The 13122-nt window shown below is 40.4% G+C and overlaps 3 protein-coding genes across 3 annotated transcripts in view; 1 reads left to right on the top strand and 2 right to left on the bottom strand.

Annotated features, from left to right (window-relative positions):
• The window catches only part of PLA2G15 (phospholipase A2 group XV), a 42860-nt gene extending 37227 nt beyond the window's left edge, over positions 1-5633 (bottom strand). The window contains exon 1 of the mRNA XM_084861124.1: positions 5522-5633. Within this exon, the coding sequence (XP_084717250.1) occupies positions 5522-5618 (97 nt within the window). The 5' untranslated portion in view covers positions 5619-5633. The remainder of the gene's footprint in view (positions 1-5521) is intronic.
• Positions 1-13122, top strand: part of LOC311610140 (dipeptidase 2-like) — a 564319-nt gene that overhangs the window by 424946 nt on the left and 126251 nt on the right. The window lies entirely within an intron of this gene.
• NFATC3 (nuclear factor of activated T cells 3) overlaps positions 1-13122 on the bottom strand; it is an 88732-nt gene that overhangs the window by 4828 nt on the left and 70782 nt on the right. The window contains 2 exon segments of the mRNA XM_084861015.1: positions 7484-7520; positions 7523-7587. Coding sequence (XP_084717141.1) covers positions 7484-7520; positions 7523-7587 — 102 coding nt within the window.

Raw genomic sequence — 13122 nt, 5'->3', positions numbered from 1 at the left:
TATAGACATAAAATAGGCAGTTTCCAGGACTTATGAGAGTAACTGCTAATGCATATGGAATCTCTTTGGAATAATGAAAATGTTCAAAAATTAGATAGTGGTAATGGTTGCATAACTATGTGAATATACCAAAAATCACTGAATTGCACATTTTCAAGGCTGTTATAAACAAATAGACCAAGATAAAAAAAAATTCTACACTTATGAGTTTGATGTGGTTGTAGATCAAAAGAGATACAATCTTTTTAAAAAATCTTCAAGTATTAACATCTAATCTTTTTATAGTTTAGGTAGTTAAAAAATTCTTTTATATATATATTTTATTGATTTTTTACAGAGAGGAAGAGAGAGGGATAGAAAGTTAGAAACATTGATGAGAGAAAATCATCCATCAGCTGCCTCTTGCACACCCCCTACTGGGGATGTGCCCGCAACCAAGGTACATGTCCCGGAATCGAACCTGGGACCTTTCAGTCCACAGACCGAAGCTTTATCCACTGAGCCAAACCGGCTTTGGCTAGAAAAAAAAATTCTTCAAACTCATTATGGCTATAAGGAGAAGGGAACTAACCTTTATTCATTTCATAAATATTGAACATCTATAAGTTAGACTTTCTAACTGAAATTTTATATCTTATTTCAATTAATCTTCACAACATTTAAGATCGCTACTACCCTGCTTTATACATCAGTTAACCGAGTCTTTGACAGTTCACATAATTTGCTTAGTAAATAAATGGTAGAGTCAGCTTAAAAATACCTGTCACTTTTTAGAAGCCAAAAGACTAAAGCAGGAAAATCATTTAGAAAAAGAAAATGCAAAGGACCTGGGACAAAGGTGATACTAGGGGAGGGAAAGTGAAAGTAGTGTAGTTTTGGTAGGAAGAGGGAGAGACGAAAGGACTGACACCACCACAGTTTTGAATCTAGAAAGAATGGTGCTGTCACTATTGGAAATAAGCTGAAGAGGCATTTGGAAGAGAAAGGTGGTTAGGTAGGTTAGGTCTGGAATTAGAAATGAGAACATCCAACTGGAAAAATCTTGTGGGCAAAGGACTATAGTGAATATTTAGAGCAAAGAGATTTAGGCATCTCCATGCTAGAGACCTGGAAGAATGGGCTAAGGCTTATAGTTTCACCAAAGAGCAGAAAGCTGAAAATGAGAGGGAGTAGCATTGTACTCTGATAAGATAGGAACGGAGGAAGCACACATGTAAGCAGAAGAGTAGCTGAGAAATTAGCTTTGATTTTAATACATGCTTGGCCACTAACTCTATGTGTGTCCTTGGACAAATTACTTCACATATCTAAGACTCCATTTCTTTTTACTACGGTGTTAAACTAATACAATTTCTTTCGAGTGTAGAAGTGTATTTTTATGTAAATGACAAATTTTTAAGTGGCAGCACTCAGAAAGGCAAAGAAATAAAGGATGAAGATTTGGTTTGATTGTGGCTAGTATTTAATGTAGAATAGTAAAGAAGTAGGGACTAAGCAGCTAAAGGAATCTAATTACAAAAGTGATGATTAATCAGTGCTGGCAAGCTAGTAATCACTAATTGAGACCAATTTTTGAAGGTATTGGTACAGGCATATGAGAGGATGCTTTTTAAGTAAATCTAGGATTTATTGACTATCATGATGGTTTGCAAAGGATGGAATTAATCTAAACCTATTCCTAACTGTTAGAAATAACTGGCAGCTATGGAATATAAGTTTCTATGTAAATGAAAAGTTACAAGGATGCTTTGCATGACAATACATTTTCTCTTCCGTTTCCTCCTAAGTATCCTGTATAAAAGGATTCTGTAACTCCATCACAAGCGGCTGCTGGGTTTCCGTGGCCCCTTGTGGACACCTCTCCGCTTGGCCTGGAGCGGGGCATCAGGCGGCACTCCAGGACTCACCCTGGCCGTGCGGGCGTGGGGCTCCGGGACTCATGGCAGTGCCCTGGTACAGGAGGGGGGGGTGTCCTGGGTCTCCCGGGATTCCGGGCAGCGCGTCACTAGTGATGCATGTTTTAAAAACACACACACAGCACTCATCTAGCATTTAGTGAGAATATACAGGGGACATAAATAGATTAAGGCAGACTTGGGACCTCTGTTATTCCAAACTACATAATAAACTGTTTTCAGCCCTAGCCAGTTTGGCTCAGTGGATAGAGCATTTTGGCCTGTGGACTGAAGAGTTCAATTCTGGTCAAGGGCACGTGCCCAGGTTGCAGGCTCAATCCCCAGGACGGGTTGTGCAGGAGGCAGCTGATCAATGATTCTATCTCATCATTGATGTTTCTCTCTCTCTCTCTCTTCCTTTCCCTTTCTGAAATCAATAAAAACATATTTTAAAAGAAAAGGAACAGTGTTTTCAGTGGATTCTATGTGTGGATCGATGGGTTAGTCCCACACAAAGGGAGCACAAGGATGGCCCGTGGTCCCTGTGCATCATGTTAAATTATCAGTAGGCATCATGGTTTGTCTCTCAAACAGGTTGTGAGCTCCTGAAAGGCAAGGGCCTCATTACTGAGAAAACATTAATTTCTGATGATTGAATAAATAGATCCTAATTTGATATAATTACTTGGAAATTATTTGGAGCGAATGCACTGAGAATTCACTAGGGTAGGAAGGGGACCAGTGAATGTTAGACTAATACATGACATCTGATTTTTGATTCTGATAGTGTCTATTTTAGAAGGTCTCACAGCAGTGGCAAACAGCCAAATAGAGAAGCAAGTACCCACCCAGCTCACATTCAAGTCACCTTGTAGGGCAGAGACCTTGTCTATCTTTGTTTTCCACTGAATCCCCCCCCCCCCCCACCAAGTACATGAATTTTGTGCATCAGGTCTCTAGTAAGAACATAGTTATTTATGCCCCTACTGTGCAATTTTATCATTTCCTGCTTTAAAGACTAAAGTAAATTAAAAGCCTAGAACAAGAGTCAACAACCCTCCACAGCCATACTAAGAGGTTATGTAGGTCACAGCATTTGGCCCACTTGTGGTAACCCCCATCCTCAACTCCTACTACCCCAACACCTGGATTGCTTGTGCCACCACAACAGAGGTAGAGCCATCAACAATATGTACTGTAAGAAAAAACACCTTTTTTTTTTTTTAATCCAAGAAATGTTCAAATAAGCAGTCCACTGAACAGCTATTTCTACACACAGGAATGAGGTATTTCAGTAACATCAGGCCTCTTTAGAGCCATTTCCAATGATGAAGGATTTAGAGTCAGAGCTGACAAGTGTGAAATGGTGTGAAGTCTCCCCACCAGGTGGAGAGGAGCAGGGAAATCCAGGCAGAAAAGTCCAAAGGCCTTTATAGCTAACAACGGAGCATCTTGAGCGGATTTTTCAAAATAATTAGACTTCACTTTATATATTTCATCTTGAGGCTGCCATGAACATTCAAAGTTTGGCAAATTTATCTTTTCTTCCCTTCCCTACACCGTAAGATTAAAGGTATATTCATTCTCTGGTAAACAATTTTATGGAGACATATTTTATAAAATGAAGGCTATATGTAGGTGTGATAATTTTTTGAATTTCACTTGGAGAAATGAGAAATTTGGAAGTAAAGAGATAGAAATAATTTTAAATAAATGAGAAATTGGTTTACTACTCTATAGCACAGTTTTGCTAAGATTTGCTTTTAGATTATTTGATAAGTTATAAAAATACCATCTAGCCCTAGCCAGTTTAGCTCAGTGGACAGAGCATTGGTTTGCAGACTCAAGGGTCCCAAGTTTGATTCCAATCAAAGGCACATGCCCAGTATGCCCCAGTAGGGGGCATGCAGGAGGCAGCCAATTGGTGATTCTCTCTCATCATTGATGTTTTTCTATCTCTCCTCCCTGTCTCTCTGAAATCAATAATAACATTTTAAAAAATATTTAAAACAAACAATAACAAAAGAACACCATCTAAATACATGAAATACTTAATTCAATATTTATGGCATGAGCTGAAGAATCAATTCCCATTTATGAAAATCTGATGAATTTGCCTTAAAAAGCTAAAGACAGAAAAAGTTCCTGAAAATTTAGAAGGTAACTGTCCTAGTTCATTCTTCTCTGATAACTGAGTTTACCTAGTTGCATGGCCACTCAGCTATAGACTCCTTCCCCAGCTTTCCCTTTATAGTTAAGCATGGCCATGTGATTTGTTTTCTCCAATGAAATGTAAGTGAAAGTCATGTGTGCATCTTCCTCATCACTTGCTTAATGGCCTCTCCTTCCCTACCCCTTACTTTGAGCTAAAACTCAAAGTGATGACTCCACTCTGACAATACCTAAACAATGAAAGTAATCCGATCTCTTATTTACCATGAGGTGAGAAAGAAACCTCCAACAGTGGTTCAGCCACTGCATTTTGGGAATTCCATTATAGTAACCTAGCTTATATTATTATTATTATTTAATGTTTACCCTATGATATGTTTTGCATTGATTTTAGAGAGAGAGAAAAACGGGGGGGGGGGGGGGGGGGGAGAAACACTGATAAATTGCCTCCTGAATGTGCCCCAATCAGGGATTGAACCAACCACCTTTGGTGTACTAGACAGTGCTCCAACCAACTTAGCTGCACCAGCCAGGGCCTAACCTATATTATTACTTTAAAAAATATATATATTTTATTGATTTTTTTTTTTTTTTAATAGAGAGGACGGGAGAGGGATAGAGATACAGAGTTAGAAACATTGATGAGAGAAACATTGATCAGCTGCCTTCTGCCCACCTTCCACTGAGGATGTGCCTGCAACCAAGGTACATGCCCTTGACCGGAATTGAACCTGGGACCTTCCAGTCCACAGGCCGAAGCTCTATCCACCGAGCCAAACCGATTTCGGCTATATTATTACTTTTTAAGCCAGCTTAAAAAAAAAAAAAAAAAATAGCCCTAACAGGTTTGGCTCAGTGGATAGAGCATTGGCCAGTGGACTAAAGAGACCCAAGTTCAATTCTGGTCAAGGTGGGTGTGCAGGAGGCAGCTGATTGATATTTCTTTCTCATACATGTTTCTATCTATCCCTCTCCCTTCCTCTCTGTAAAAAAATCAATAAAATATATTAAAAAAATACACACACACACACACACACACACACACACACACACTATTTACTGATTTCAGAGAGGAAGGGAGAGGGATGGAGACAGAAACATCAATGGTTTCATTGATCCGTTTACCTCCTGCACACCCCCACTGGGGATTGAGCCCAAAACAGAAATCTAACTGTGACCTCCTGGTTCAACCTCAACGTTCATCCACTGAGCCACGTTGGTCAGGCCCTAGGATATATATTTGACAAAAACAAAACTCACCACCAAAAGGTAACACAGAAAGAATATTTATATATTTTAAGCAAGAACCAAAATAACCAGTTTGAATTCTATCATGCCAGCTTTTTAAGTTATTTTAAAATTTACCCTGAACTCTAGTCAGCCTGTAACCACAGAACAGATTGATTATGCACAATGATTGAAGATATCCTTTACTTTTAAAATTAGCTTTAAGCCGAGACCGGTTTGGCTCAATGGATAGAGCGTCGGCTTGGGGACTGAAAGGTCCCGGGTTCGATTCCGGTCAAGGGCATGTGCCTTGGTTGCGGGCATATCCCCAGTAGGGGGTGTGCAAGAGGCAGCTGATCGATGACTCTCTCTCATCGATGTTTCTAGCTCTCTCTCTCTCTCCCTTCCTCTCTGTACAAAATCAATAAAATATATTAAAAAAATAAAAAGAAAAATAAATAAAATTAGCTTTAATTCTAGTAAAGAAAAATTATGACACTTTTCCCCACCATAATTGACTGAGGGGGTGATTAGACCTGTTATTAAGGGTCCTTTCTTTTTAAGAAACTTAGATGTGTGTTGTTATACTCAGTGTCTTACAGATCTTTCCTCTAGAAAAGGTTAAATCTCCAGGTGAGTAAACAGTACACAGGTACCTGAAAGTATATTCAAGTATCAGCATGTACCCTTTTGTATCAGTAAAAACTGAAATACGAAAAAACTTCTAAAACTTTTCAATTTGAGTTAAGATATGAGATTAGAATTTTAGGATTAACAGAAGATTCTGTTATTTCTCACTTTTTTTCACTTTGTATATTTTCTCTGTATAGTCTTGTCCATTTCTATATACTGTTGACTACCACATTTATTACCTCTAGGGGCCAAACCTGCGTTCCAGAGCCATCAAGTCCTAAATCCACATAACTCATTTTACCACCTGTGCTATGGATCCCATATGTTTCTTTCAACACCTTGCTCCATCAGTTTTTTAAAATCTAGAATCCTCAAGATTCCCCAGAAAGGAACTGGACATGACAGCTCATTGTGGTTAGGCCATTTCTTTAATCAGTCTACCCACCTCCCCTCCTGGATCATTCTCATCATTGCTTAAATATGGGTAAGCCTATTTCAAACAAGTAAGAAAGCAAACAAAAACCCTAGACTCCACACTACCCTCTATGTCTAATTTTTTCCTTTTCATTTCTTTTTGTCTTAAAGGAGTTATCTATACTGCCTGCTGTCTCTATGTTCTTAATTCTTGTTCATGCCTTAGTTACTCATTAATCTCTGTACCCCACATAAACACTTACCAAGATCATTGCTTCACACACAGGAAGAGCAATGGGGTAAACACTGGAAAAAATAAGTTTTAATCTTTTAGGTTCAGCTGTGATGCAACTAGGGCAATTAATCTTTCTTCAACTGATTTTCTGAACCATAATATGAGGAAATTAAGTTAAATCCTTCTGGTTATAACTCTTCTGGTTTTACAGATATACAGGAATTTAGTTGCCACTTTTATTCCTTTCATAATTAGAGACAAGAATGGTGTGAGACCACAGTATGTCCTGCTTCTAGGAGAAGCCAAGGCTGTGGTGTCCTGTTTGGTATCCTAAATATAAAGATTTGCGGTAGTGAACATGATTTCTAAGCCCCTTTCCAAATCTAAATTACCTAGGCCCCTGCCTCCCAAAACACTGATTCCATTTCTGTGAAATCCTTCTAAAATGAACCACCAGGAGTGAAACACGGCCAATAGCGCAGGCCACCCAGGTTGCCTCTGATATATCTAATTTCCTGCTTTATTTCCATCCCATACTGCCTCCCATCAAGAAAGAATACTTGACCAGAAATGAGTAGGCTTACACACCTGATTAAGCAATCTAATTTACTCAGTAACCAAGCCATAGGATTCATGTAGATGGACCCCTTTCTGATATGGTTTTAATAGATCCAATTAAACACTTGCCTTTTATTTAAATCCAGACTAAAGTTATAAGCATAACTGTGAGAGCCAGAGTATGGTTAGATTAAAAAAGAAGAATCTTACAGTGCCAAAGACAATGAGTGGGCCTATCCAGAAGGTGCCCACGTATACCCCCTCCTTTGTAACACATGCAAATCCAGCCACAGCATGCAAATATCAGATTTGGGCACAAAAACAATGACACATTTCAAACAACACTCACCCTCTAGATTCTCCAGAAAGGAAGTGGACATGAGAGCTCAGTGTGGTTAGGCCATTTCTCTGCTGAACCTGATGGATGGTGTTCCAAGTCAGACATAAACTGGTCTGTGTCAAAGAAGACAATATCACTACTGAACGGAACAAACCAGAGGGTAACTTAATGTACTACATGCCCAAGCTGCTTTTTTTTCTACAAGCAGGAGGAATTTAATTGTCCTTTATCTGTCAATTACTGCACAAAATGACTCCCCACATTTTACAAAATAATACGAATATTGGAGTCCAGAAACTTTAGGAGGTAATAACTGATTTATTTTCTAAAATTAAAAGTGTAGCCCTAGCCAAAACCGGGTTGGCTCAATGGATAGAGGGGACTGAAGGGACCTGGGTTCGATTCCGATCAAGGGCATGTACCTTGGTTGCGGGCATATCCCCAGTAGGGGGTGTGCAAGAGGCAGCTGATCGACTCTCTCTCATCGATGTTTCTAGCTCTCTATCTCTCTCCCTTCCTCTCTGTACAAAATCAATAAAATATATTTAAAAAATAAAAATAAAAAATAAAAAAATAAAAGTGTAGCCCTAGCTGGTTTGGCTCAGTGGATAGAGCGTTGGCCTGTGGACTAAAGGGTCCCGGATTCAATTCCGGTCAAGGGTACATGCCTGGGTTGTGGACTCGATCTCCCATAGTGGGCATGCAGGAGGCAGCCGATTGATGATTCTGTCTCATCGTTGATTTTTCTATCATCTCTCCCTCTCCCTTCTCTCTGAAATCATTATATATATTTAAAACTGCAAGCCTTGGCCAATAGCTCAGTTTTTTAAAGCATCATCCTGATATGCTAAGGTTTCGACTCCAGGTCAGGGCATATACAAGAATCAACAATGAGTGGATGCAGAAATGAGTGGAACAACAATTTGATGTTTCTCTTTCTCTCAAATCAATAAATAAAAATTAAAAAAAATAAATAAAAGTGCAACAATTTAAAAAGTTACAATGATGGTTTTCAGTGATTTAAGAGATATATTTTTAAATAAATAGTTTTTATTAGATTAGCTCTATTTGTAGTTTCCAAATACTCATCTATGGCTACATCAGAATTATCTGGGCACTTAATAAAAAAATCTAAATTCCTGGGTTTTACTTCAGACCACAGAATCAAAATGTCTAAGGGTGGCCTGGCTAGCGTGGCTCAGGGTCCGAAAGTGGGCCCAGGAACAAGAAGGCCACCAGTTTGATTCATGGTCAGAGCACATGCCAGGTTGCAGACTTGAGCCTCAGTGGGTGGTGTGCAGGTGGCATCGACTGATGTTTCTCTATCATTTCATTGATGTTTCTTTCTATCCCTCTCTATCTAACAATCAATAAAAACATATTTTTTAAAATGTGTAAAGGTAGCCCTGGCTGGTGTTCCATAGTGGTTAGAACGTCGGCCTGTGCACCCAAGGGTCAAGGGTTTGATTCTGGTTAAAAGGGCACGTACCTGGGTTACAGGTCCCATCTCTGGCCCCGGCTGAGGAGCAGGCGGAGGCAACCGATCGAGATGTCTCTATCACATCCATGTTTCTCTGTCTTTCTCCCCTTCCATCCCTCCTCCCCTCCACTCTCTAAAATTCAATGGAAAAATATCCTTGAGTGAGAATTAAAAAAAAAAAAAAAAAAAAAAATGTCTAAGGATAGGACCTTAGAAAATCTATATGCACAGGAAAAGTTGGGGGGGGGGGGTGGTGGTCACAGAGGAATTTTTTTAAAGTTCGCATCCATTAGCATGTTATGACACCCATTCAGCAAACTAAAATCAGTATTTTAAAAAGAGAACAAAGTAGAAGACAGCAGTCTGCATTTTGTAAAAATAAAGATTAAGAATAGGTTTTTTGCTGAAACCAGTTGGCTCAGTGGTAGAGCGTTGGTCTGTGGACTGAAAAGTCCTGGGTTTGATTCCGGTTAGGGGCATGTACGTTGGTTGCGGGCACACCCCCAGGAGGCAGCTGGTTGATGTTTCTCTCTCATTGACGTTTCTAGCTATCTCTCTCCCTTCCTCTCTGTAAAATATCAATAAAATATATATTAAAAAAAAAAAAAAAAGAATAGGTTTTTTAACCCTAGTTGATCTGACTCAGTGGATAGAGTGTCGGCCTGCGGTAAAAGCAAGTTCAATTTCTGCAAGGGCACATGGTTTGATTCCAATCAAGGGAACATGCCTAGGTTGCGGGCTCGATCCCCAGCAGGGGGTGTGAAGGAGGCAGCCGATCAATGATTCTCTCTCATCATTGATGTTTCTATCTCTCTCCCCCTCTTTCTTTCTCTTTAAAATCAATAAAAATATGTGTTGTTTTTTTTAAAAAAGAATTGGTTTTTGAGTCCTTTATGTTTACTGTGTCATGCTATAAAACTTCTTATCATGGGGACCTGTGATAAATGTTTAAAAATCACCGGGACCGGTTTGGCTCAATGGATAGAGCGTCGGCTTGGGGACTGAAGGGCCCCGGGTTCGATTCCAGTCAAGGGCATGTACTTTGGTTGCGGGCATATCCCCAGTGGGGGGTGTGCAAGAGGCAGCTGATCGATGACTCTCTCTCATTAATGTTTCTAACTCTCTATCTCTCTCCCTTCCTCTCTGTACAAAAATCAATAAAATATATTTTAAAAATAAATAAATAAAAAATAAAAATCATTTTACACAAGAGTCACTATAGGTCAGGTTTGTCTAGATAGTGGCTGACGCAATAAATGCCCAGTTAGAATCCAAAGTAAAATGAGGCAAAGCCTTTGGCCTATAAGGAAATAGTTTTGGCCTCTGTAGTACAACTTCAAACAAAAGCACCTAACTATGAATGCTTTTTCATCTTAGAAGAGAAGATGAAAACATTAATACTCTTGTCTTAAGCAGATAAAGAAGGGGAAACAAAGGAGGAGCCAATCTGTGCAAAATGCAGCCTCACTAAAGGGGTAATAAAACCCACAAAAAAACAAATCTGTGGTGTTTAGGCAAAATTTTTCTGCCTTAAGCTTTTTTAATACTGAATTTGAGTTCACTCACCTAGTCTTTAGGAGTGATTTAAAGATTCCAGTATGTACAAAGGATTTTTATTATCAAGTCTCCTTTCTGACGGTGCCCAATCTCCACAACTGAAGCTGTTATAGAACATGTGATTCCAAGTAAAATGGCACATAAGTTAAAAGAAAGAAGCCCAGGAAGAAAGCTAAGAGGACAACAGATACTGAGGGCTTTTGTGAGTTGGCTAAAGCAGTAGTCATTTCGGATTGTGCTTATGGAAACTTGCAGTCCTTGAGACCTCTTTCTATAATAGTTCCTTGAACCACTACTGACAGCTCTAAAAGCGATCTAATTCATTTTGTCCTGTCACAAAAACTTTGACCAAACATCTAAAGAATTAACACTAATCCATCTTAAAACTCTCCCAAAAGATTACAGAGGAAGGAATACTTCCTAACTCATTCTAAGACCAGCAATGCCCTGATATCAAAGCCAGACAAAAACATTTCAAGAAAAAAAATCTACAGACTACTCCCTATGAATATAGAAACAGAAATCCTCAACAAAAAAATAGTAGCAAACGGAATCCTGTCGCATATTAAAATAATTATACATCATTACCAAGTGAGATTTACTCCCAAAATGCAAGTATGGTTCATCAAATGAAAATCTATTACTGTCCTGGCCAATGTGGCTCAGCTGGTTGGGCACCAAAAGACTGACAGTTTGATTCCTATGTTTCCCTCTCATCAATGTTTTTCCCTGGTCCAGATAGACAGGCTAACGGTCGGCTTTAGAAATGTGAAAATAAGATAGCTTCAAAAAGATAAGAGCTATCTACACTAATAAAAGAGAATAAATTGACCATCCTTCCACTACACCCACCAGCTAATCAGGAGCGAGTATGCAAATTGACCCAACAAAGATGGCCAAGGCCACGGAGCAGGAGGCTTGGATTGCCCCGGTGACAGAGGAAGCCAAGCTTCCCACCCACCCTGACCATCGCTCAAGGAGTGGCTGGAGGCGTAGGTCACCTTGGGGGAGTGGCCAGCCTGAAAACAGCTCCCAGCCCCTCATCCAGGTTGGCCAGGCACCCTAACAGGGACCCCCACCCTGAAGAGGGTGTGGCCAGCCTGAAAACAGCCCCCAGACCCTCACTCAGGCTGGCCATGCTTCCCCCCCACCCCAGCAGGGACCTCACCCCATGGGGGTGGCTGGCCTGCAAACCACCACAGACCCCTCACCCAGGCTGTCCCACACCCCAAGGGAACCCCCACCCTGATCCAGGACTCCCTTCAGAGCAAACCAGCAGGCCCAACCCATGCACCAGGCCTCTACATATACTAATAAAAGGTTAATATGCTAATTAGACTGGGAGACCTTCCAGGAGACCTTCTGGAAGTTCTTCTGGACAAAGCCATGGTGGTGGGGCTGACGTAGAAGCAGTTAGTAGCCAAGAGGGGAGGGCAGTTGTGGGTGATCAGGCCGGCGGTTGGGGCTGAGCAGACCAGCAGAGGGCCAGTTGGAGGCGAGCCATCAGTGGGGGTCAGTTGGGGTCAGTTGGGGGTGATCCGGACAGTGGGGGGGGCAGTTTGGAGTGAGCAAGCCAGCAGGAGGGCAGTTGGGGGCGAGCAGGCCAGTGGGGAGAGGAGGTGGGGCCAGCAGGCCAGCAGGCGGGGGGCAGTCTGGGGCAAGCACACTGGCATGGGGGGTGACCATTGGGGGTGATCAGGTTGGTGGGTGGGGCATTTAGGGGCAAGCAGGCTGGCAGGCAGATTGGTTAGGGGCGATCAGGCAGGTAGGCAGGCAGGTGAGCGGTTAAGAGCCAACAGCCCCGGATTTCGAGAGGCTGGTTTAGGTCCATTCCCTATAAACTGGCAGTAGGACATCATTCGATGGGTCCCAGATTGGAGAGGGTGAGACCTGGCTGAGGGACACCCCTCCCCCCGTGCACGAATTTTGTGCACCAGACCACTAGTCTAAAAATATTTACCTAAATTTTATCAAAAGCTAAAATCACTGGCAAAATATAATCTTGTAATGTATAGTCAGAGAATTGCAAACAAACTACAAAAGTTGAACTGTTACCTAAAATTATTTCTCTTTTAAAATATTTTTGTCCCTATGAATGATCCATCTTCAAAAGGACTAAAAAATAGGATATGAATTTTAAAATAGAATACATCCTTAGACACTGGCTTTGTATCTTACACGTGGCAGACAAACATAAAAATGTTTATTGTGTTAATAGAGATATGATATAATCAATTACAGCTACTTCAGAAACCACTAAACACATGTGAGGCAATCTAAATTTCAGACAGACCTGGATTCAAATGCCAGTCCCTGTATTTGTTGCCATATAATACCAGAAAGTGCTTCAGCTCTCTGAGCTGCATCTCTAAAAATAAAGCTAATAATTCACTTTTTACAGATAGCAGAAAGAAAACTATTAGCAAAGTACCTACCACAGTGCACAAAAATGTGTTTTATTATCAAGAAAGAGTAACCATAATTCATTAATTATTTTTAAATATACTTTTGAAGTGAACTTATTTTGAAGACTTTTGATATGTTGGTTATTTAGTAGGAGGCTCTCTTGGATTTTTCCCAGCTGTGAATCTGAAAATTAAATTTTCTTATA

Source organism: Pipistrellus hanaki (genome assembly GCF_964339955.1).
Source record: "Pipistrellus hanaki genome assembly, chromosome: 15".
NCBI lineage: Eukaryota > Metazoa > Chordata > Mammalia > Chiroptera > Vespertilionidae > Pipistrellus > Pipistrellus hanaki.
This window is presented reverse-complemented; position numbering and strand designations above follow the sequence as displayed.